The sequence below is a fragment of the Dysidea avara genome, chromosome 15 (genome assembly GCF_963678975.1).
Source record: "Dysidea avara chromosome 15, odDysAvar1.4, whole genome shotgun sequence".
NCBI lineage: Eukaryota > Metazoa > Porifera > Demospongiae > Dictyoceratida > Dysideidae > Dysidea > Dysidea avara.
The window spans coordinates 9246681-9272839 of NC_089286.1; the positions used below are offsets into that span (position 1 = coordinate 9246681).

The 26159-nt window shown below is 39.4% G+C and overlaps 4 protein-coding genes across 5 annotated transcripts; 2 read left to right on the forward strand and 2 right to left on the reverse strand.

Annotated features, from left to right (window-relative positions):
* Nucleotides 1-741: 741 nt before the first annotated feature.
* Nucleotides 742-3868, forward strand: LOC136245262 (collagen alpha-2(I) chain-like). The gene is made up of 7 exons (XM_066036752.1): nucleotides 742-818; nucleotides 939-1184; nucleotides 1249-1447; nucleotides 2108-2190; nucleotides 2241-2561; nucleotides 2937-3235; nucleotides 3810-3868. Exons 1-7 carry the CDS (start codon nucleotides 742-744, stop codon nucleotides 3866-3868), a joined length of 1284 nt encoding a protein of 427 aa, XP_065892824.1.
* Nucleotides 3869-6669: 2801 nt separating this feature from the next.
* Nucleotides 6670-10784, reverse strand: LOC136245368 (uncharacterized). 2 transcript variants are annotated; one of them, XM_066036854.1, is made up of 2 exons: nucleotides 7587-10784; nucleotides 6670-7534 (listed from the first exon to the last, which is right to left on the reverse strand). In XM_066036854.1, exons 1-2 carry the CDS (start codon nucleotides 8011-8013, stop codon nucleotides 6846-6848), a joined length of 1116 nt encoding a protein of 371 aa, XP_065892926.1. In that variant the 5' UTR covers nucleotides 8014-10784; the 3' UTR covers nucleotides 6670-6845. The 2 variants fall into 2 exon arrangements, with proteins under 2 accessions (XP_065892926.1, XP_065892925.1); XM_066036853.1 differs by having other exon boundaries at nucleotides 6670-7540.
* Nucleotides 10785-16699: 5915 nt separating this feature from the next.
* On the reverse strand, nucleotides 16700-19829 carry LOC136245263 (sericin-1-like). Its single transcript, XM_066036753.1, has 4 exons — nucleotides 19819-19829; nucleotides 18268-18396; nucleotides 16901-17134; nucleotides 16700-16829 (listed from the first exon to the last, which is right to left on the reverse strand). Exons 1-4 carry the CDS (start codon nucleotides 19827-19829, stop codon nucleotides 16700-16702), a joined length of 504 nt encoding a protein of 167 aa, XP_065892825.1.
* A 2660-nt stretch (nucleotides 19830-22489) lies between these two features.
* LOC136245264 (fibrinogen-like protein 1) lies at nucleotides 22490-23263 on the forward strand. The gene has a single exon (XM_066036754.1). It carries the CDS (start codon nucleotides 22490-22492, stop codon nucleotides 23261-23263), a length of 774 nt encoding a protein of 257 aa, XP_065892826.1.
* Nucleotides 23264-26159: the final 2896 nt, after the last annotated feature.

The following is a 26159-nucleotide window of genomic DNA, read 5'->3' on the forward strand; positions in this document are numbered from 1 at the left end:
CTTATTATTCAATATTAAAGAAAACACTCCAAATTAAGTTGTCTGTTACTATAAAGTAGTGTTGCACCGATATGCATATTTTCACTTTTACCGATACCAATGTTTCACTCATTCCTGTAGCCGATATGCCGATATTTACCGATATTCTTCTATTCTGTAGGTCAGGGGAGAAGAAGCAAAAATCATCTAAAGTTTATGTGCGTGTATAACATTAGTTGAAATAATTTAATTACTTGCGTGGGCGGACAATTCTACAATGTTTGCTACCAGTGTGCCACTAACCCCTTACATGGAAATGAAAGCCAAGTACACCTAAGTCAGCTTCTCAAACGGAGTTTTGGTGGGATTCCAGACCCTTTCCAAATAGTGATTGGTTGATTGTGTGGGCGGCCGATAAATATACACAGCCTATTATAGCCTTGCAGCCACACTATTCACACATAAACAAGCCTAAATAGTTATAAACAGGTACAGCAAATAAATGTTTACCACTTACCACTGCATTCACTGCTTTCTTTTAATACTGTCACATGTTTATTACTGTCGTTAATGATTTATTGTGGGTTTAGGTTATCGGCAAATAACTTCCTCTTTGTAGCCGATACCGATACTTGCAAAATCACCTTATATCGGCTGTTACCGATTATTCACATGATTATCGGTGCAACTCTACTATAAAGGTTAGCAAAAGCCATTTTTACCACTGTTTTGAGGTGCAAATGACATTTGCTGTGCTATAAAATGATAGCCAGCTTTCTTAGCATCAAAATACGTGTGCACGTGATTGATAACAGCAATAATGAAATTAAAGGGGGTGGGTAAAAAGGGTTAGTTCCTCATATAAAAGTCACGAAATACGTAGGATAAGTATTTATAAATACAAAGAAATCATATTGTTGATGCCTCTTATGTTCTAATGGTTCTGCTGGTTCTAATAGTTCTAATGGTTCTGCCGGTTCCTGTGGTTCTCATGGTTCTGCTGGTTCTAGTGGTTCTAATGGTTCTAGTGGTTCTAGTGGTTCTGCTGGTTCTAGTGGTTCTGCTGGTTCTAATGGTTCTGCTGGTTCCAGTGGTTCTGCTGGTTTTTGTGGTTCCAATGGTTCTGCTGGTTATACTGGTTCTGCAGTTCCCGTGGTTCTGCTGGTTCCAGTGGTTCCAATGGTTCTCATGGTTCTACTGGTTCTGTAGTTCCCGTGGTTCTCATGGTTCTACTGGTTCTAGTAGTTCTGCTGGTTCTAATGGTTCTAGTGGTTTTGCTGGTTCTAATGGTTCTAGTGGTTCTGCTGATTCTAATGGTACTGCTAGTTCTACTGGTTCTGCTGGTTCCAGTGGTTCTGCTGGTTCTTGTGGTTCTCATGGTTCTAGTGGTTCTGCTGGTTCTTGTGGTTCTCATGGTTCCAGTGGTTCCAATGGTTCTGCTGGTTCTATAGTTCCCATGGTTCTCATGGTTCTAGTGGTTTTGCTGGTTCCAGTGGTTCTGCTGGTTCCAGTGGTTCTGCTAGTTCTCATGGTTCTGCTAGTTTCAATAGTTCTGCTGGTTCTAATGTTCTAATGGTTCCGCTGGTTCCAGTGGTTCTGCTGGTTCCAGTGGTTCTAATGGTTCTGCTGGTTCTAGTAGTTCTAATGGTTCTGCTGGTTCCAGTGGTTCTGCTGGTTCCAGTGGTTCTGCTGGTTCCAGTGGTTCTGCTGGTTCCAGTGGTTCTAATGGTTCTGCTGGTTCTAGTAGTTCTAATGGTTCTGCTGGTTCCAGTGGTTCTGCTGGTTCCAGTGGTTCTGCTGGTTCCAGTGGTTCTGCTGGTTCCAGTGGTTCTGCTGGTTCTCGTGGTTCTAATGGTTCTGTAGTTCCCGTGGTTTTCATGGTTCTGCTGGTTCTAGTGGTTCCAGTGGTTCCAGTGGTTCTGCTGGTTCTAATGGTTCTGCTGGTTCTCACGGTTCTCATGGTTCTGCTGGTTCTAGTGGTTCGGCTGGTTTCAATGGTTCTCCTGGTTCTAGTGGTTCTAATGGTTCCATTCTGCTGGTTCTAGTAGTTCTAATGGTTCTGCTGGTTCCAGTGATTCTGCTGGTTCTCATGGTTCTAATGGTTCTGCTGGTTCTACTGGTTCAGTAGTTCCCGTGGTTCTCATGGTTCTGCTGGTCCAGTGGTTCTGCTGGTTTTAATGGTTCTGCTGGTTCTCCTGGTTATATGGTTCTGTCGGTACCAGTGGTTCTGCTGGTTCTCGTGGTTCTCATGGTTCTACTAGCTCTGCTGGTTCCAGTGGTTCTCATGGTTCTGCTGCTTCTAATAGTTCTATTGGTTCTAATAGTTCTGTCGGTTCTAATGGTTCTGCTGGTTCTCATGGTTCTTGTGGTTCCCATGGTTCTGCTGGTTCCAGTGGTTCTGCTGGTTCTTGTGGTTCTGCTGGTTCTAATGGTACTGCTAGTTCTACTGGTTCTGCTGGTTCCAGTGGTTCTGCTGGTCCTTGTGGTTCTCATGGTTCTAGTGGTTCCAATGGTTCTGCTGGTTCTGTAGTTCCCATGGTTCTCATGGTTCTAGTGGTTCTGCTGGTTCCAGTGGTTTTGCTGTTTCCAGTGGTTCTGCTGGTTCCAGTGGTTCTCATGGTTCTGCTAGTTTCAATAGTTCTGCTGGTTCTAATGTTCTAATGGTTCCGCTGGTTCCAGTGGTTCTGCTGGTTCTTGTGGTTCTAGTGGTTCTGCTGGTTCTAGTAGTTCTAATGGTTCTGCTGGTTCCAGTGGTTCTGCTGGTTCCAGTGGTTCTGCTGGTTCTAATGGTTCTGCTGGTTCTCCTGGTTCTAATGGTTCTGCTGGTTCCAGTGGTTCTGCTGGTTCTAATGGTTCTGCTGGTTCTCCTGGTTCTAATGGTTCTGCTGGTTCCAGTGGTTCTGCTGGTTCTAATGGTTCTGCTGGTTCTCCTGGTTATATGGTTCTGTCGGTACCAGTGGTTCTGCTGGTTCTCGTGGTTCTCATGGTTCTACTAGCTCTGCTGGTTCCAGTGGTTCTCATGGTTCTGCTGCTTCTAATAGTTCTATTGGTTCTAATAGTTCTGTCGGTTCTAATGGTTCTGCTGGTTCTCATGGTTCTTGTGGTTCCCATGGTTCTGCTGGTTCCAGTGGTTCTGCTGGTTCTTGTGGTTCTGCTGGTTCTAATGGTACTGCTAGTTCTACTGGTTCTGCTGGTTCCAGTGGTTCTGCTGGTCCTTGTGGTTCTCATGGTTCTAGTGGTTCCAATGGTTCTGCTGGTTCTGTAGTTCCCATGGTTCTCATGGTTCTAGTGGTTCTGCTGGTTCCAGTGGTTTTGCTGTTTCCAGTGGTTCTGCTGGTTCCAGTGGTTCTCATGGTTCTGCTAGTTTCAATAGTTCTGCTGGTTCTAATGTTCTAATGGTTCCGCTGGTTCCAGTGGTTCTGCTGGTTCTTGTGGTTCTAGTGGTTCTGCTGGTTCTAGTAGTTCTAATGGTTCTGCTGGTTCCAGTGGTTCTGCTGGTTCCAGTGGTTCTGCTGGTTCTAATGGTTCTGCTGGTTCTCCTGGTTCTAATGGTTCTGCTGGTTCCAGTGGTTCTGCTGGTTCTAATGGTTCTGCTGGTTCTCCTGGTTCTAATGGTTCTGCTGGTTCCAGTGGTTCTGCTGGTTCTAATGGTTCTGCTGGTTCTCCTGGTTCTAATAGTTCTGCTGGTTCCAGTGGTTCTGCTGGTTCTCGCAGTTCTCATGGTTCTCCTGGTTCTAATGGTTCTGCTGGTTCTAGTGGTTCTAATAGTTCTGCTGGTTCCAGTGGTTCTTGTGGTTTTAATGGTTCTGCTGGTTGTGATGGTTCTACAGGTTCTAGTGGTTCTGCTGGTTTTAATGGTTTTTCTAGTTCCAGTGGTTATAAAGATTAAAAGTATCAACATTATCAAGGTGAATGGGTAAATGATTCCATAATCGGATTGCTCTTGGGAAAAAGGAGTGCGTACATATAGGAGTCAATTCTCAAGGGTAATTGTAGGAATCTCCTGCTACTATTACGGGTGAGACTGGAAGCATTATCAAGGATGTGATTGCAAGGGTAGGATAGGGATGGGCAGTATTTCAATATTCAGTGTTGCCTATACGCACGCAATGTTATGTTCAATATTGAATGCTGCAGCTATTTTGAAAATACCACAATATTGTTTGTGCAGTATTATTGCACGATTGCTAAGTGATGAACTGTAATGACTATGCTATGAAGCCTTAATCGTTATTATTAGTGCTTTACAGTGGCCACAGGACTGATACAGACACTAAAGAACTGAACCTAGAACCTGAACACTAAAGGCCTGACAGCAACTTGTACATGTCAGTTTCATTTGCCCATAATAATGCACTAAATAACTTATACCAGACATGGCAATGATTACAGTAATCGCATGGTCACCTTATTGCAATAACCGCAAGTAGAACTACCAGTACCACCCAACCCTACACAAGGGATATCTATGTATTGATTGATAATTTTATGAAACATTACTGAAGTTGGATTATCTCTTTGCCTCTCTAACGATTGCCAATCAAGATAGCTGATGCACTAGAATAACAGGAATAATCGCTAAACCCAAATCTGGCTGCTTTCCTTTGAATCATTTCTATTCAGTGAATATGTGTGGTGACCAGATAACTACAACATATTCAGTAATAAGGCGGATGTAAGTCTGGTAGCATTAATTTTGACATCCTGTGAACACTGTCCAAAATTCCTTCGGAAAAATGCTGGGACAGAATTGCCTCAACCGACAATTCCTGAAATAGCTATGTGCGGACCAAGAAAGGTTATGTGAAATTGTTAGACCAAGGTAAGCACTCTCTGTATCACATAATCATTTACCTTGTTGTGGTAAACAAGAGGAGAAGGTCAGAGTTCTAGTGGTTCTAATGGTTGACTATATTGGTACAGTTGACCTGGGGATGACCAAGAACAGGGATTTGGTAACTTGCATGGGACCCTAGTGCTTTACAGATCACCGATTACGTATAAGTGCCTACTCTGGAAAAAGAGTTAGCATCAGCCACTCATTCTTAACTAATCTATAATATATGTCATACCGTATACGTACAAATTTTCGAGGGACGTAATTTTCGCGGTCCAGCAAATTTCAGGATTTTCGCGATTTTATTTTCGATGATTGTTTAACCCTCAGAAATATTCGCGGTTTTATTTTCGAGGATCGTCTCTCGTGACGTTGGCGCCTGAGTTGGCAGCATGGCAAAGGATATTACGTATTACTTTAAACGTCAGTCAAAATGCGATTTCGATTTGTCAAAATTACCGCCTAGTATATCACAAGCTACCATCAAGGCCGTTCGAAAGGAAGTAAATGAAATCGTAAACCCTCGAGGTGATGGCAGCGAGGATGGCGAAGCTTCAAACGGTAGCAAAAGAGGTTTCTACATTAAGATCTCAGGAAAAGAAAAGGCAATCGTTGGAGAGTACGCCTATAATCATGGGGTCGCTGCCGCAATGCGACATTTCAAGGAGACTGGCGAATTCACGAAACTCAAAGAATCCACTGTTCGAGGCTGGCGAGATGCCTATATTAAAACTTACAAAGACCTGAAAGAAGAATCTAGAAAGCGACCGGGGAGCCCAGTTAAAGTAGAGGAACTGCCAGAAAAGCGCCGTGGAAGACCACTCCTACTTGGTGAAGAAATGGAAAGAGAAGTGAAGTGCTTTATTAAAGCCAGCAGGGAATTGGGTACTGCTGTAAGTACAGAAGTTGTTATGGGCACTGCAAGAGGAGTTGTGATTAGCCATGACGCTAATTTACTTGCTGAAAATGGTGGCCATATTGACATAACAAAGGACTGGGCTAAACGAATACTCCATCGGATGAACATGGTAAAACGGCAAGGGACAACGAAAGCAAAGGTGATGCCTTCTGATTTTGAACAATTGAAAGTGCAGTTTTTGTCTGATATCCGAACAATGGTTATGATGGAGGACATTCCTGGCGAGCTTATAATCAATTGGGATCAAGCTGGATTAAAGTACGTGCCTGTTCCTGATTGGACATTTGAACAGAAAGGTGCCAAAAGAGTGGAGATTGTTGGTCTTGATGATAAAAGGCAGATCACTGTATTGCTATCTTGTACGTTGACTGGAAAATTACTGCCAACTCAAGTAATTTATGGAGGAAAGACACCTGCATGCTTGCCAAAGAGAGCCAGTCCAGATGGATGGTACTTGTGTTACACAGAAAATCATTGGTCAAATGAGGAGACGATGATGGCTTATTTGAGTAAAATCTTGTTGCCATATGTAGTTTCAACTCGTCGAGATCTAAACTTGCCAAGCACACATCCTTGTCTAGTAATATTTGACCAGTTTAAAGCTCAGACGACTCAACGGTGTCTAAAGGCTTTGGAAGACAACAACATTTTAGTTGCTGAAGTGCCTGCAAACTGTACAGATCGCTTGCAGCCACTAGATTTAAGTGTGAATAAACCGATCAAGAGCTACATGAAACGCTTGTTTCAGCTTTGGTATGCTGAAGAAGTCAAAAAACAGCTCAAGGGCAACTCTACTGCAGCCAAGGTCATTGATCTCAAATTAAGTATACTGAAACCTCTTGGTTTAAAGTGGCTGGAAGAAGCGTGCCATTATGTTGAAAGAAATGATTTCATTCGTAATGGTTTTGCTGAAGCTGGCATAACTAAAGTTGTCGATGCCCTCAGTTCAGCTACTAACACTCAATCGTAACTTGATAAGACATTTAAACAGTTATCATTGATTTAAGATTTGTTATAATATAGGTGTATAATCAATGCTGAATTATTAAATAATACAATGATACTAGAATTATTAAAATCAATCATTAATAATACACTTGTAAGTCACCATTACATTTCATGGATAAGTGGAAATAGCTCAAGGTCTTTTTGGGGAAAGCAGTATACCAAATGTTCACGCATACGTTTTTCATCGTAAATGAACTTTGTAGGATCCTTGCCAAATGCAATAGTGGTAGCATTAGCAACCGCAAATAGCCCACACTCTACACCAGTTTCTTGCTTCTGTATCTTTTTAACCACTTTGATACTTTGAGTATTACATCGAAACTGCTTTCTAATGATTCCCAGAGTAGCTTGATCCCACTTTGTGTACCATGAGTCATATATCAGTACCTCTTTACGTGTAGTGCCAACTGTAGTGCCACACACCCAATGATCATCATTTACATGAAATATTTGAACTGCATTGGTTGTGCTCTGCTTATGGGCTTGGCCTTGAAGCAGTGTTAATCGAAGGCCATTAATACTGGGAAATTTCAATTTCAGAATTCGCTGAGCACAATTAATATGCTTATCGGTAAGTTTTTCTCCTTGCTCCAAAATGTGTTTATCCTCAAATGTTAATGAAATATCATGAACTTTAACCCATATATCTGAGCGACAAGCACCACCACTATCATGTTTACCACTTTCTCCATCGCTATCAATGGTAGGTTCCACTTTGACCACTGGCACATCATTTCTTGCCATCATTGAAGAACTGGGAGCATCAATATCTCTGCTTTCATCACAACTTTCTGTAGCTACAGCTAGTAATAATACATGCCCATGACGCTGCTAAAAGCTTACCTTGCATTTCAGTGACATCACTTATGTGCGAAATGTCATCTTCATCCGCTAAAGCTCTCTGTGTCTTTCTTGTAAAGCTGCTTGGTCCAGCAAATCTGTAGACACATGGCAACTCGACTCCACCGTTATCCACACCTCGACACGTGCAACGCCTTCGTGCCCCAATTACGGTAGCTAAAATACTACCACCATGTCTAATAAAAAGTGTACACATGCACGAAATCGTGCGCGGGACATGTCCAACGACCTGGCCGTCCTTCATTATAGCAACTGCAAATGAATCATGATGGTTGCCAAACTCGCGTTCACAATTGCGCTGTTCACCAATGACAGCAGTCCACACATCTTTATAATAGTGATATCCATGAATAGCACTAGTCGCATCAAAAGTCGAGAGCGTTTCACTCACTGCCATGTGGGCTGCCATATCTGCACGTGTTTAGTCGCGACGTTAGTATGCGGTCAGTCAATAAAATTCGAGGATGAAATTTTCGCGGATAGCAGGTCGTCCGCGAAAACCGCGAAAATTACGTCCCTCGAAAATTTGTACGTATACGGTATGCTAATTAGCGCCGCCATAGAAAAACTTTATATCACATGGCTATTACCAAGCTTTATGCGTATCACAATATGAACGTATATCACAAATGATAGACAATTCAACTATTGGAAACATGTTTTACACTACAAATAAAAGCTGCTCATGCCTAACAGGTTATAACATTGTACTACTGCTGAATACTTACGATTAGTAGGCATGGTCACTGAAACTTGTAGGCTGCCACAACATTTTGAGTTTGCAAAGCTCACTGTTCACTTATCACAAGACTTGTGACCACAATTAAACCATTAACACATAACATGTCTGAGTGCAGCACTCCTGTACATGTTCACTAGTCAATAGTCCAGTGATTGTATACACCACTGTACCCTTATTACGACGCTATAACATCATTATGTACAAGTGCAGATTGTCTAAGATACTGCTTTACATGGTACAATGTGACCCAATTTTTGAAAATTATTCTTCTGTACTCACACACCAGTGACATTCACTTTTCACCATGAATGGATAGCCATGCACACCAATACACCTGCACATTTACACACCACTGACTTGTTCGGTGTTTGCCACAAGTGGATTTCTAGGGACATGTGCCCGCCATGGAATGCTATTAAAATAACAATCAGGTCTTCAAAATTAAGGAATGTTGTTTTCTATTGCAATCATATTTTACAAAATTGTAAAGAATTGACAAAGTGAAGATTGTTGATTCAACCTCACAATTTTACTTTGACAGCATTATATTAATCCAACGACTATGTTTTCAGAACTAAAAATATTGTTGGTTAAAACTACAATCAATACATACGTAGTTTACTACTACACCAATAATGTAAATTGCATGAATGTCACCACAAAAATACTATTGTCCTCCGTGTTCATCTTTATTTATGACAGATTCAGTGTGGATTGACCCAAGGTGATGAAAATAGCCTAAACACCTTCATGGTCTTCCTTCATCTTTATTCCAGCTTCGTAACACATGCACACACATCTGCTCCATGGCTTTCTATCAGAATTCTCTTAATTGTGGTGACCAAAACATGTACATGATCTTCAATTAAGGTTCAATTCACATTAATCCATCTTGGTCCAACTGAGAGATAATTAAAACTGAATTTTTTTGTGCATGTTTGGTGCAGTCTTTCTGCACCCTCAAAAATTGCTGTATTTTGTGTGAGTAGCCAAGAAGAAATCTGTACCATGGATGTTTGGATGACAGCAGTAAACAGAATTGTTGGATGTGTCATCAAAGTATTTCAAGCCTAGCAATGGACACTGAAAGCAACATGTAGTGAACTGCCATAGGCCTGGAAACCGCCATGAATAAGCTAATCGGCAAGCAGTGATACAAAGAACTGTATGAATGCCATTGTAATTGCTAATAATAGGAAGAAAATTCTATGGGGTTGTGCATATTTCTATTATGCCAGGAATTAACACTCTCCAGTTAATATCTATGATTACAGCCCTGTCTGTTTCCGATCAGTCAACATAAACTTGAACCCACAATCGAAAATTTTTTCGTCCTAACAATGGTACATGCCAGCTAGTGGTACTTTTTCTGTGCTTTCAAATGCTTTTGTGCGGCCATAAAGGTGCATTGGATCGCATTATTCCATTGGATTGTACAATGCATTATGCCATGGTGTATTGAAAAGTATAATATACATACCAATTTTCAACTAATAATTCTGAAATTTTACTATACGTAGTACTTGCTGAATGTGGTTGCTTAATAGTTAGATAACACTGTAAAGATACCAGAAGTAAGAGGACCCAGAGGCAAATACAAGAAGGCAGAAATTTACGTAGTAGCTCTGATCACCAGAATCTAGTAAAAGAATGTGTGTAGGGACTGATTTATTTACAGAGTAAGATTTAGAGTACAGACACATGTAATCTGAATACAGTAGTATGATTATATTGATTGGTTCAACATGAATCTAATTGCGATTGTATTATATTAAATGTCATGAAGCAAGTCCTAACTATTTATCAGCTGTGGTGATACCATAGAACATCAATCCTTCATTGGTATACCAGCTGCACAGGTTGCTCCCTTACTAATACGTAGTACATAATCAACAGTAGAATGGACAAGAAGTAGTTTCCATATTGTTCCCTACCTTTCGTGGAGCCGTAGAATGATTTTCATGAGTTTATGTTGCAATTATCTCAAGTTAAACATAATAGGATAAATCTCCAACAAGTGATTGACACATTTCTTTGTCCTACTTAATATTTGTATGTGCTGTCAGTTTATATAAGTTCACTAAAGGTCACATGCAAGGTGTTTATAAAACTAGATAGCTACCTCAGCACTACAGCCATTGAGCAAAGACTTGTACATAGGTGTTAAAGGCCCAAGCACTTGAAATGATACATTCATATATGGTTTATCTGCACAGTAGTGCTGGGCAATATAATGAATATATTTTGTATCGTGATATATTTATTTATGTTGTGATATGATAGTTAGAAAATATTATCGTGATAGAGCTCACGTGACTTACCCAGTACTATGTAAGCTTGTAAAATGCTAGTTTTGCCAATCCTTGCACTGCACCCTCATTGAGAGCGCATTAGTTATACCATTAGATATTCTGGTAACATTTACATCCAATCTAGTATCCTTTCTACCATTTTGAAAGGTGCTAGGTAAATACACAGATATGTTTACAATGCAATGCAGAACAGTATTTCAATAAGCCAATGCCGGCAATTACACTTGTATTAGATATACCGTAAGATGACAAAAGCATTGCAAATTCAACCTTAAGATTAAGTATTGTAACTTGTAAGCAATCAACTGTTATGGGTATACTGCATATCATGATATATATATTCATATCATGAATAAATTTTGCCATGACATATGACATAAGAAAAATCTATGTCGCCCACAGACAGTGTTTGTATTAGAAGAAGTGGTGAAATGGATCACAGTGTGTTTTTCTCTGTGTTTCTGTTATTGTGGGGGGGAGGGGATTTTTCAATTTGCAATTGTCTCTGGAAATTTTCCTGAAACAACCTGCCTGTATATCAATGGCTTGATTTCCAGCTGCATTGCTAAGCAAGGTAATGAAATATCTTTGTTACATAACTTATTGTTCATCAGTTAAACCTTACTACAGGTATAGGTTTTCATGAAATTGTTTATCCACCTTTTCACGCTGATGAAGTAGATTTACCTGCTGTAATTCTGTGGAATCCTTTTCTTATACATTCAAAGATCTTGGGTCCAAATGTGCTTAAGTGTAATCAGTGTGGAAATTTAATGAGTACCACCTATTGGATGGATGGTTCCAGTGCAGCCAAACAGCCACATGTAATTCATTAGTGACATAGTGTACCTTGTAAGTGTTGGGTATACCTGTAATCAAAGACATAAAGTTTTAGCCCATGATGAAAGTATTCTTGAGCTGTTACCCAGAATGATGATACCATTCATATTATCCCATCAAACTGGTTTTACAAAGGAGCTTTTTGATATGTGTACAATGCTTTGCCGAAGAGGGATTAATTTCTATAACATGGAGTCGATGATTATAGAAAAATGCTGGGAACAATTTTATAAAAAACAGGATTTGCTTTCTGTTGTAAGTGATGATGGTGACTTTTGGAAGTCCCCTATGTCGATCCTATGTCGAATACACCAAGTAATAACATGTTGGCTAAATGTTTTTTTTGTTGGTTTCTTGTAGCATGAAAACACATATTTACAAGAAATGGCGAACATGCCTATAGGTAATAGTTTTAGCTTTGATCATACTTTCAAAATTGCATCCAACATTGGTTACACCAGAGAAGACAAAACATGGATTAGTGAGTATGATTCAGCATTTTTAGTTTTAAATGATATGGGGCAGCTTTTAACATGGCAAGGAACATCTTTTGCTGAGGTGACTGTACTGTTACAAGCTTTGACTGAAAGACCAAAAGATCAATTAAAACCGTCTATGTAGATGATTGTTGCAAACTTCGTAACAAAACTTGTTTCACGCAGTGTAAAGAATTACTGAAACTATTCCAAAAAAGCATGTACATGCAATGCAATGTTTACAAGAGCTATGGCTTGTATTTAGAAGTGATGGGGACTGTGGAGACAAAAGATTATTACCAACCCCAAAGTCTGACAAAGTTCTAGAAAATTTGGAAAAATTCATGACAAAATGGCAACAGAATGATTATGATAAGGCCACACTATTTAAACCTGAAACAATTACTGTACTCCAAAGACTAAAGAAACATATTCAGCTGGGATGTTTGTGTGATATTCCTCCAGGAGGAGGAACAAATCAAGATGAACGACTGCACCAACATCTTGGAAACTACTTTAATCGAAATAAAATAGGAGTACTCCTTGCTTATGCACTCCTGACCGTGATTTTACATTCCCACAGTACTTCAACAAAAAGAAATGGAAAACTTGTTAGCCGACCTATTTCTGCTAGTCCGTTCCGAGCTTCAACAGCCCAGGTGAAACCAATAGGAATTGTTCCTAAACAGCAATCAAGCAAACTCGATGTTGACCACTGGGAAACAGATACATCTGAAAGAATAGTAGATTATGGATTAGGCATTCCTATATATCACACGCAATACCGCAAATAGACTAGTGCTGAAATGAATAGCAAATTTTACTATTCAAATAGTTGTAAAACAACTGAATATTCAATTATTCTTTAATCATGTATTATTGTTCAATAAGTACTGAAACCTTTGCTAGGGAGCAAGGTAAAGCCTGAGAGCTATTTCTATCCTAAAATGGAATTTAACAACAAAACACATAATCATGCCAAATCTATAGATTAAAGACTGGCTTTATCCATCTGATCACAGTGTACAAATTGCTAACAAATATATATTCCTATAGTGTCTTATCAATTAAATGGTGTCATGCTGACTGATTAGTTAAATAACTGAATAATTGTTTTAGCACTAGAATAAACACCGTGGACTGTCCGCTAAAAGAAAAGGGACACAAAGGAGGATAAAGGTAAATATAAGTCCATGACATGTGCATTGTATATACCAAAAGGCACCTGTCAAACTGAATTGAGTGAAAGAGTCATCAACTCATCTTAGCTATTATCGAGTTATGCTTGTCTGAAGGCATCAGGCAGGCAGGCAGGCAGGCAGTTAGTCAAAAGAAACTTCCACTTAATTTTTTTTTCTAATTGTAGTATTGAATACACTTTTGGGCTTGGTAATACCTAACCAATACTACCAAGGTGCCAGGAAGGTATTGTGAAACTGGATTTTGGGGGATACTTTGGGCCAAAAAACCCCACATCTCAATGATCACAGCACTACCATACTGTATGATAGAAAGTGGATATACACTGTAAACTTTGGCCTGAATACACATGTTCAACATTAATGTACATGGGATAAGTTGCCCAAGTTTTACTTGCATGGCTAACTTAGAAACATTTTTAGATATACCTACATGTCAGTGTATCTGCTATACAGTAGAGTGGATACTGTCAAGTAGTGATTAGAATGCATTTAATTGAACCCATTTGGCTTATCACAGCTACATTTTAGGATTAATGTAGCATAAATATACACCACTCAGTGATGAAATGTTGTCACATGCACAGTGACCCCACCTTAAATATGCATGAAACTAAAAAATGTCAGTCCAGTAGTCCATTCCATTATTCCAGTCCAATAGTCCAGTCCAGTGATTAAACACTACCTATGTGCTTGTAGCTGACAATAGGCTGTTCGTTAAAAGAATAAAAGACGGAGGTTGTAAAGGGCCATGCAGTTAGAACTGATGGGCTCGGAATGCAGCTAATAGTATCTCCAGTTGTGTTAGCACCCATTTCTTCTTGCACCCATTTCTTCCTTTTGAGAACTAACTGTTTTAGCATAGTTGTCAGACATGTCGTTCTTGCTGCATTAATGTGACATCATTATTTAATTATATTCCATTTTTACAACTCGGTAATGCTAGAGTAACCAGATTCTGCCTTTTTGTGAAGGGGTGGGCACCACCAGACTACTTGTACCCCAGGATTCCATCGGATCAACTGTCGCAGCCATGACCTTGACAATGTACCACTTGGTCTACAGGTGAGTTTTTTATTTTTTTGATTACAGGTCGTGCTTATAAGTATATGTTTATTCTGTGGTGTATAATTGAGCAAGGCCACCAACCCCCTCCCCCCCCCCATTTCACAATATGTTTACATGGTGTCCTATCCTTGTATGCTACAATGTATGTATCTTATTGTATCCTATCTATGGCAGTTTGTTCAGAGTACCCTAGTTGAAAAGTAACGTGAATGGATAGTACAAGCACGGTAATGTATTCCTAGGTGCTTTTAGCAAGTACAATGTCACATATCACTATATTATTATTATACTCCCTTGTGTGGGAGAATATATAGTAATTTTCTTGTGTGCAGTTAGGTGGTTATTCTCTCACACCTCTTAATACTTTTGGTGAGATGCTTGTATCTAGCTGTTTCTTTCCCAAGTTGAATTGTCTGTTCCTCAGTACCCTCTACAGAAAATTAAGGGATATCTTTTTAGCAAAGGTTAGTCTAATTTATGGACAAAAATGTAGGCCCATGATTTGCCAACTTCTCTTCTGCTCATGCTATCGTTTCACTACACTCTCGGTTCATCAGCTCTTGTCATAATGAAACACAATGGACCCCCCAAGTCTGTATTTGTAATGGTTTAGCTGCTATTCAGCTGTGAAGGTGCAAACTAATAGCTATCTCCATGTGTACGTGACGATCACCCAATAATATTTCTTTTTGCAATAGCATTCACAAAAAACTCATGGAGATGCAATGTGGTCTTGGCTGTCCTTCCATAATAAATATATTGAAACTACGTATTTAAAATTTAAAACATAGGATGGATTCCTTCTGAATTAGTTTCTGCAAGGACATGAGAGTATAGTGTAATTAGTAAAGCTCCATATTCTTGTCTACCATTTTAGAGGATAGAATGGTTGACTGCTATTATTGGGGGATATTGTTTACTAAGGAACAGAGAGTTGGCCAATTTTCTTTGTAGTGAGTTAGGTGCAGAAATACTACAAACTTATGAAAGGTGGAAAACAGTGCTGATCTGGTACGATAGAACAAGTGGGCTTGATCGCACGATTGGAAAATGTGTAGGGACACATTCTTTATTATTGTTGTCACAGCCACTCTATTACTAGCTATTGCATTGCACTCTCACTGTTAGGCACACTTGATTATTGATGCAATATTCTATAACATATGGTGTGCGTGTGAACACACAAACTTGATCCCATTGCATAACTGGTTATAGTTCATTACTGGAATGAAATGTCTGCATTTTGTTAATTGTATTACGATGCCATTTAGCTGTTAATAGGAGTAGAAAATAGCATGGTCATAGGGGAGTGTATAAACAGTGGAATGGAATACTGGAATGGAGGAATACTGGAATGGTGAATGGATTTTTTTTAAGTTCAATATCATTTTTACATCCAAATAAGTACAACTCCTCCCCTTATGTAAGCAAATAAATCCTTGAAGTCAGCCTATTTAGCATAATTCACCTCACCATAGACAAAGTTTACTAATGTAATGTACTGTAAAGTCAGTTATGAACATGCACAATAACAGTTTATTGGGAATATATACCAAGAAGATTCTGGACTTAACCCTTGTTCCCCCAAATAATAACAAGTTAGCTAGCTAGCTGATTACATGCATTGTAAAAGCACATTCACTGTATAATGAAGTGTTCATTTATTATCAACTCTACCAGTTAGGCACTGGAGGGCGAACACAGAAGGCAGAGCCTGTACGAGGTGTTTACCACTAACCTAGGAACCTAAGCGAAAATCATTGGGAAAAGTGAAATGCGACTATCTTGTAAGTATTTACAATGAGCCTTTTCCACAATTATGTCAGAAAACAAAATTTAAGCCAAAGTTCATCGTGGCAGTGCCATGTTGCACACTGAACTGAACCACAGTTAGTTTCACACAAGTAATAAAGTATTGAGTTATAAGTCATACAAGTGTTGTGGTGAGGATAAGTATGCTGACTTTCAAGAGGAATCCTATTAATTTGCTTACATAAGGGGAGAAATTGTATTTATTTGGATGTAAAAAATGATATTGAATTTTAAAAAATTTCATTCCACCATTCCAGTATTCCACCATTCCAGTAGTCCATTCCACTGTTTATACACTCCCTGGTCATAGCACACAGTATGTACAAGTTTTAAAAGTAGGTAAATTAAATGTACCCCATTACACAGACTAGTCACCAATTCACACAATATACATATGTTATATAAAGTTATATCACAATAATCAATTGTGTCTAAGAGTGAGAGAAACATTTTTGGGAATACCTACATGTCAGTATCTGCTATACTGTAGAGTAGACATTTGATTGAACCAATTTGACAGCAACTTTTTAGGATCATATTCACCACTCAGCGCTGAAATGTTGTCACGGGTCACCCAAGAGTATTAAAAACCAAAAAAATGTCAGTCCAGTATTCCATTCCAGTAGTCCAGTCCAGTTATTAGACACTACCCAGAACCATGAGAACCAGCAGAACCACTGGAAACATCAGAACCATTAGAACCAGGAGAACCATTGGAACTAGCAGAACCATTAGAACCACTAGAACCATGAGAACCCCAAGAACCAGCAGAACCACTGGAACCAGCGGAACCAGTAGAACCAGCAGTACTATTAGAACCAGCAGCACCACTAGAACCAGCAGAAACATGGGAACTAAAGAACCATTAGAACCAGTAGAACCATGAGAACCAGCAGAACCACTGGAACGAGCAGAACCATTAGAACTACTAGAACCAGCAGAACCATTAGAACCACGAGAACCAGCAGAACCACTGGAACCAGTAGAACCATAAGAACCAGGAGAACCATTGAAACCAGCAGAACCTCTAGAACCAGCAGAACCATGAGAACCAGCAGTACCATTAGAACCAGCAGAACCACTAGAACCATTAGAACCAGCAGAACCACTAGAACCATTAGAACCAGCAGAACCACTAGAACTAGCAGAACCACTAGAACCAGCAGAACCATGAGAACTACAGAACCATTAGAACCAGGAGAACCACTGGAACCAGCAGAATCATTAGAACTACTAGAACCAGCAGAACCACTGGAACCAGCAGAACCACTGGAACCAGTAGAACCATTAGAACCCCGAGAACTAGGAGAACCACTGGAACCAGCAGTACCATTAGAACTACTAGAACCAGCAGAACCATTAGAACCACGAGAACCAGCAGAACCACTGGAACCAGAAGAACCATTAGAACCACGAGAACCAGCAGAACCACTGGAACCGGTAGAACCATTAGAACCAGAAGAACCATTAGAACCACTAGAACCAGGAGAACCATTAAAACCAGTAGAACCACTAGAACCAGCAGAACCATGAGAACCAGCAGAACCATTAGAACCAGCAGAACCACGAGAACCAGCAGAACCACTGGAACCAGCAGAACCATTAGAACTACTAGAACCAGCAGAACCATTAGAACCACGAGAACCAGCAGAACCACTGGAACCAGTAGAACCATTAGAACCAGCAGAACCATTAGAACCAGCAGAACCATGAGAACCAGCAGAACCATTAGAACCAGCAGAACCACTGGAACCGGTAGAACCATTAGAACCAGAAGAACCATTAGAACCACTAGAACCAGGAGAACCATTAAAACCAGTAGAACCACTAGAACCAGCAGAACCATGAGAACCAGCAGAACCATTAGAACCAGCAGAACCACGAGAACCAGCAGAACCACGAGAACCAGCAGAACCACTGGAACCAGCAGAACCATTAGAACTACTAGAACCAGCAGAACCATTAGAACCACGAGAACCAGCAGAACCACTGGAACCAGTAGAACCATTAGAACCAGAAGAACCAGCAGAACCATTGAAACCAGCAGAACCAATAGAACCAGCAGAACCGCGAGAACCAGCAGAACTATTAGAACCAGCAGAACCACTGGAACCAGCAGAACCATGAGAACCACGGGAACTACAGAACCATTAGAACCAGCAGAACCACGAGAACCAGCAGAACCACTGGAACCAGCAGAACCATTAGAACCACTAAACCATGAGAACCATGGGAACTACAGAACCAGTAGAACCAACAGAACCATTGGATCCAGTAGAACCAGCAGAACCATTGGAACCAGTAGAACCAGCAGTACCATTAGAACCATGAGAACCACGGGAACTACAGAACCAGTAGAACCAGCAGAACCACTGGAACTAGCAGAACCATTAGAACTACTAGAACCATGAGAACCACAAGAACCACTGGAACTAGCAGAACCAGTAGAACCAGCAGTACCATTAGAACCAGCAGAACCACTAGAACCATTAGAACCAGCAGAACCACTAGAACCATTAGAACCACTAGAACCATTAGAACCAGCAGAACCACTAGAACCATTAGAACCAGCAGAACCATTAGAACCAGCAGAACCACTAGAACCATTAGAACCAGCAGAACCACTAGAACCATTAGAACCAGCAGAACCACTAGAACCATTAGAACCAGCAGAACCATGAGAACCACAGGAACTACAGAACCATTAGAACCACGAGTACCAGCAGAACCACTGGAACCAGCAGAATCATTAGAACATAAAAGGCATCACAATACGATTTCTTTGTATTTATAAATACTTATCCTACGTATTTCGTGACTTTTATATGAGGAACTAACCGTAAAAAGGGATGCGGGTGGAGATGAGAAACAATTAATCAAGTTTACCTGGCCTTATCTATAGAGACAACCACCATACCACATTCAGCCAAACGAGTGTGCAAGGGTAATGGTGAGATTGTTGGATGTTACTCAGCACATTTTCATGTCAGAGGTCACAATTGTAATGAAGTTTATGGCAAAGTGCTTAGCTATCAGAAAGGAACAACTACAGGTTTCAATGCATACTACTCTAAGAAACACGATATAGATTACTTCAGATGTTTTGAGTGATAGTCTCAAACTTCCTCAACACAAGATTACAAAGACAAAAAAAAAACCGGGGTTTAACAAACAAGCTATATGCATAACTGATGAAAAAGTAGTGAAAAAGTTACAAGAAAAGGCAGAAGCGAAAAAGCATAAGTAACAAGAGAAGATAATTAAAAAGATTGAAGTAGAACAAAAGCAGAAAAAAAGAAAAAATCTATTAAAGATAAAAAGGATGGAGGAAGGAGCAAGAGAAAACCAGTAAGCAAGAGAAAGACATCAAGAGTGATGTTCCTGCAAAAGAGAAGGGAACAGAAGAAAACAATGCCAGCACATGATTTAAGTGAACACTTGGGAATTTTGAACATTAGTACCGACACTGAAGACAGTGATTCTGAAGCAGAATGTTCCAAATGTGGTTTAATTTACAGAGAGAGTCAAGTAAAGTAGATTTGTTGTGACAGATGCAACACGTGGATAGATATTATTTGTGCTGGCATTTCCAAGTCAAATATTATTCCAAATGAATATTACTGCAGTGACTGTCAATAACCTTGTTGTTTCATTTGTAAAGTTTCTAGTACACTTATACTCTTTTTTTATGTGTCAACAACTTAAAATAAATAAATCTGTCTCATAATACCATCACATGTCCCATAAATAAAAGCAATTACATACCTGGAAGCCATACCAATTAACTTAATATACTTAATCGCTTTGCTACTTAGTGGTTTATAACAAACATGTTGGTGGACATATGGTCCAAATTTCATAGCTCTACATAAAAAATACTCTGAGATAGAGGGTGTTAAAGTAAGTTATACATTTCTACTGTCTCATATTATGTCCACTGTCTCACAATTACACACACTGACAGGGTTAGGAAATCACAAGTGTTCATAATTGAATTGATGTGTGCCCAATTTTGAGTTAACTGTTATAGAGTAGTTGATAAGCAGTACTAGTGTTGGTATCTTTTCTACACATTTTAAATACCAGCAAACAAAATGATATAACACTTGACTCCTTATACTGATTAACTTGCTCTTAGTACCCAGATACTGTAGTTACACCCATGGAAAATTTCAGGCTATTATATGCAAAAGTTATGAAGCTTCAAAATTCAAAAAATGGGTCAAATTTTGTGTTTGGAAAAGGTACCTTTTTGCAGATCCAGTAACAGTCAGTATGAATGAAAAAATTACTTGTCAGCATTGAATATAGCTTGTGAGAGTAATATTACTGTTTATCAGCTCTTCATTCAATCTTCAACCCTGCATAATGTTCTCTTGCATGAAATAGAGCAAAACTAGCACTTATATGGCTTGCCGAGTTTGAAAATTCTTTAGTTACATAACAAAAAATGCTTTTATGGAAAGGCCCTTATTAGAATAAGATGGATCCTATCAAAAAATTAAAGTTAAGGTTGTACTACATATGTGGAGAAATTTTGGTGTTTTTGTCACTTGTGTCCACATTAGTCTTTAAGCAACCTAACTATTAACGGAATGATATAACAGAATCACAATGGTTAGCCATACAATACACAATTAGTAAGCTTAAAGAACTAGAAGATTTTAGACTATTTTGTACTGAGTTGGCACAAGTAAATTAAGTAGCTAGCTAACTACTTACAGTTCTCAGAAGTTAGGGCGGTTGACTGCTCTATTAGAGTATTTCGATCTGGACTGGACTGTTGTACCATTGCAAATCAATGTAAAATATAATTTTGATTACTTGACCTGTTTCTGTAAACCTCAGAAACCCCCCCCCCCCCTAGATTCGCCCCTGCTATTCCTACAGCCTGTTCATTTAATGCCTCTTCAGAGGCACCTTTTTACTGTGCATTCTACATTTGTAACTATGCTAAGACCATACCAAAGGATCTTTGCTGCTTCTGTCTGACATGAAAATTTCATGTTACAGTGTATTAGAAGGTGTCCATTGGTTCAAAATCCACCTACTCCTCAATTCTTCGTCCACTGAGTTATTTTAAAACTAAAGCATCTTTGGCATATCCCAAGTCTTCATTTTATCCTTATATATCTTCTTTACGGAAGTACTTAGAATGCCACTGTACTTATTATTATTATTGTTAATTAGCAAAGCCCACTAGGGGCAACACGCTAATGAGCATTACAATCACACATTATATTATATTACTTACAGCGTTCTTAAATGTTTCAAGATCTATCGTGTCGATGTTAGGAATTTGAAGAGAGTTCCATTGAATAATTGTTCGAGGGAGGAAGGAGTATTTGTACACATCAACTCTTGTTTGCAATTGAGTTAGCTTAAGAGGATGTTGAGCACGGGTGGAGGACACTGGAGTTGGTGACGGTAAGCAATGATCAGGTATTGCTAGTAAGTTCCTGACTTCACTAGGAACGTTTCTACTCAAAATGGCGACCGCGCGCCTATGCGAGTTAATGATACGTGACGTGGATTGCCACGCCCCCTGCATAACCTATGTGTAACGTTACCTCAGTGTCACTTGTTCATTGTTGTTACGGAATCATGCGCACTCCATACAAAAGCCTATTGGAGAAATTGATCACGCGGGTGGACAAATCCCAAAAGTACAGACTGTTATCCTCCACCAAATCCCCAAAACTTGGTATCATTGTATGTGTTGAAGTGTACTGATTAAGAATCCACCGGTGACCTATACTGAGTGTTTAACTAGCAATTTTACAGAGAAGTACTCGAAAACCAGCATTTTTTACGTACCTGATGATGCGTAATTCACCAGAACAAGGCTCTTCCCGTTCATCTCAGAGCAAAATCTAATATACCACAGGACTCGCTTGACATTATCAAACGAATTCGATAAACCAAACAGTGTTTCCGTAAACTGAAGTATGCGGAATCACACGTTCGCATGTTGCACCACACGTTCGCTAAATGGAGTGAGTGGTAGTGTTACCATTGACTACAACTCGCCTCGACAGCTACTTGTAAACAAGTAATTTAGTGTTGATTAGTACAAACAAGCCCATCACACTTCCCTCTAATTCAGTCTGGCTGTTATAAGCCATTTAAACATCGGTGTGTTGCCAATGTTACAGGCACGTTAGTTACAGTGGTGTATCGTGTTTCGTATCGCCTCAGAGCGTGTTCTCTATTGGACATGAGCGTGGTTCTACGAGATTTAGAGACCACGTTTTCAGCCAATCAAATTTCAGTATCAAACTTGTAGTCTAAAAATATTCTAACTGGCTGACCACATTAGCAACCACATGCAATGAACTAAACTGATATGGATTATCACGTGATAAAGTAATATAAAACAAACTGCTCTTTAGCAAATTTATCATTTGTAGACACTGCAATCCTAGACAAGTTCATGATGGCTGCTATCATGTTGATTATGCTAACTGCTGGATCATTGGTGTTGGTTGATGGACACCCTACCTTCAAATACACTTGTGGTAGCTGCTGTAAAGTCAAAGAAAGTAATGATTTCACATTTAGTACTTCACCATCCAAGTCAGCTGTTTACAACATTACTAACTTTTGTGGAGATCCTGAGTCCATGGCTGAAGCCTACTGTGATGCCACTAATGATGGTGGAGGATGGCTGGTCATTCAAAGAAGACAAGATGGAAGTATCGACTTCAACAGAGACTGGTTAGATTATGAAAATGGATTTGGCAACCTGACTGGAGAATTTTGGTACGGACTGCACCCTATCCATTGTCTTACTAATCAAGGACAGTGGCAGCTGCGTATTGACTATATGTTTACTAATGGAACAAGACGTTATCTATTTTACAAGAACTTTAAGGTAGGACCACCTTCAAGCCAGTATCAATTAACCATATCAGGATATAGTGGATATACAAGTGATCCCTTTGTAGAGAACACATCCTGGGGTACAAGAACTATAATTAACAGTATGAAATTCACAACTAAGGATAGAGATAACGATGAGTTGTCATCTGGTAACTGTGCAACATATAGTGGCTGGGCTGGTATTTCTGGTGGATGGTGGTATAAACAATGTAGTGCAATAATGCTTAATAATCTATACAGCAAGTCAACCACAATTTACCTCAATAGGAAGTGGTATAATCCACCATTCGTTGAAATGAAAATCAGACCAACCAGTTGTAGTATATGACTTCATGGTTGAGTATGTATAAACATGTGTGCTGTTTGACTAATTTTTGTAGTTGGGTACATGTTTATTTTCACTAGTTGTTTTTAGTAATCCACTTAGTATATCAGGGGCAGATCCAGGAGCTGGCAAGGGGAGAGGCACAAACAAGTTAAGTTGTAAGTAGTTAGGGACTCTCGTTAGTTGCTGCATTTTAAAGCAGCAAATAATCATTTCTTACTAGTGTCTCACTGTTGATTTTTGCCATTTTGGCCTTTGCAGATAGTTATGAAATCTTAAAAGCTGTTAAAAGACTCCAAATGTCTTAAACAACAGCAACACGATAATTATTTTTAGAGGCGCTTAGTACGCACGAAGGTGCTGGGTGACAATTTCACAGCTAGTTTGACATTTGTTTGCTTTTGTTTCAGGTGAATTTGTAATAAATGCTATTAAAATGTGCATATTTTCATGAGTTTTATAGCTAAACTGATCTCCAAATTTCCCCAAATGCCCCATCTTGGATCCGCCATTGTATATGTATACATTTTTTAAAACTCTGGTATATAGAACCACTATTTGGCTTTTTCAGTGGATCTTCTAGTAATAGTTAGACACTCGGTGTCTTCGAGGATTAAAAACCTGAGGTGACGTCAATAATTACCGAGGTGCAGCCGAGGTAATGTAGACCACACATCCTGATGATATCACCTGATGCCGTACTACCCCATGATTATTGACGTCACTGATGGTTTTTAAATCCTCAAAGATGGCTATTGTGAGTGTCTAAGTGTTTTGACAATGGCGTAGAAGCAGTGAGTTAGTATAGAGTTCCCATTGTAAACACCGAGGGTATTTCAGCGAGCAAAAGATGTGAGGTCGCATCGCGCAAGCCATTATTATTATTATTATTATCTAGGACCGCGTCACATACAACCAAGTACAAACACCAACGTTACAACCTACCCATTGGGCAAGTATAAACAGTGCCGTAGGCAGCACTCAGAGCAGTGTGCATGTACTGGTGGAAATGATACATATGCATACATACACAGGCAAGGGAGTTTAACTGGTATCAGAAAACCACAATACTAAAACACAACCTACACAAAAACCAAGCTATATTGAAAGTCAGTAGCTATATATTGTAGGTGTGACGTGTCTCTCAAGATGACTCAGCAGTGAAATGAGGCTATGCAGAACAAGGGACATGGTGAAGGCACAATTAACAATTGATCCCAATCAAGCCAATATGGCACAACAGACTCTGTTGTAACTAGAGGCCACAGGTGATGTGCTAGTATATCAGCAGTGTGGCATTGGCTGTGATCATAGTCTATAATATTATGCATACAGCCATGCACAACATACAGGAGATAGTTACACATTGCTGTATGTGTAGCATTGTATTGGCTTCTTGTTTAGCTATTATACAGACTCACAGCAGAGTACGACTGAGTAGATAAGTCCAGTGGAAAATAATTCCTGAGAGCCGCTAGCAAGCCAGATGAAAGATGAAGATGTATAGAGCTACCACCGGTACAAGTATTACATTACTCATTACCTTGTTGTTCCAGCTGGTTGTTTATGAGCGCATCAGCTGGTATCCCAACTGGTCATCAGCTGGTTGTTCACTGCATGACGCCTGGAACGCATATCCTGCACACAAAATACACAGTTACAAACATTTAAACATACTTGTAATGTTGTTTACCAGTAAGGTGGCCCCTGGCCTCTCCGCGGACGTTTACTAATCTTCTCCTTCGAGCAATCTGTAATTAAACAAGGGTGTGGTGCCGGGCGTTATATAGAATTACACGTACGGTAAAGTCATCCGCACGAACAGACGTATTTATTATACGGTTGTGCCTTCATTCACAGGCGAATCTATCCCCGCTTAGTTCATGTTTCTAGGCCTCGTAGTTTTCTCAAACATTATTTATTTTTTTATTCATTCATTATTAATGACGTAATTTTAACCGCATTTCGTATTATTCTTAGTACTTGGTTGTATAATTATCTGATTTGTCAAAAGAGACAGGGTGACACCAAAAGGCAGAGCCTGTACAAGGGTATTTCCCTAGAAAATACAAAACTACAAACGGAGGGGACAAATACAGAGAAGAACACAGCTACAAAAGCCAAGAAAGAGCACATACACATATAGAGCAGTTTCAAAACCATGGTAACCAAAAATTACGCAATGGACCACACCCAAATCGCCATGTTTTTGTACCAGACTGCTTGATGTTGCAAGTTGAATTGCTTGCTAAATTCATGTCAAGACTTACTAATACGTAAGTAAAATAGATGCTAGTGATAGAATAAAGCATGTAGGTGAGTTATTAGGCATTAAAAGATACGAAGTGGATATTGTATATACAACATATATGGTACAAGGAATATGTACCACAATACATCATCATGACCATTAAGGTATGACACATGACATATCACCACTTTAAGACATTATGACTGGACATGCTCACCTCACTAATGAGATTCTTCTCAAGAGAAAGTAGCCTCAGTAGTTGATATCCTTTATACACAATTCACTCAGCTGAGTTTTGCCTGAGAACAAGAACCTCCAACCTGTTCATACAATGTGATTGAATACAATAGTACAGTAGTACCATATCTAAACATTCACAGGATCCAATTATTAAATGAAACAAATTGTAGTGACACTACAGACTGTACTGACACTACAGACTGTACTAGCACCATGAAAACTTTATAAGTGCAAAGTAACACATAATACCATACCTGTTTTCACTTCCCATAGAAAAGTCCCTATACCAGCAGTGAAATTTATCCCAAATTTCACTGGTAGTAGTGAAATGTTTTCACTGGCTAGAATATGTTTTGTTGCTTATTAAAATTACTAGTGTGTGATTGCTATAGCCCACATTTAGTACCT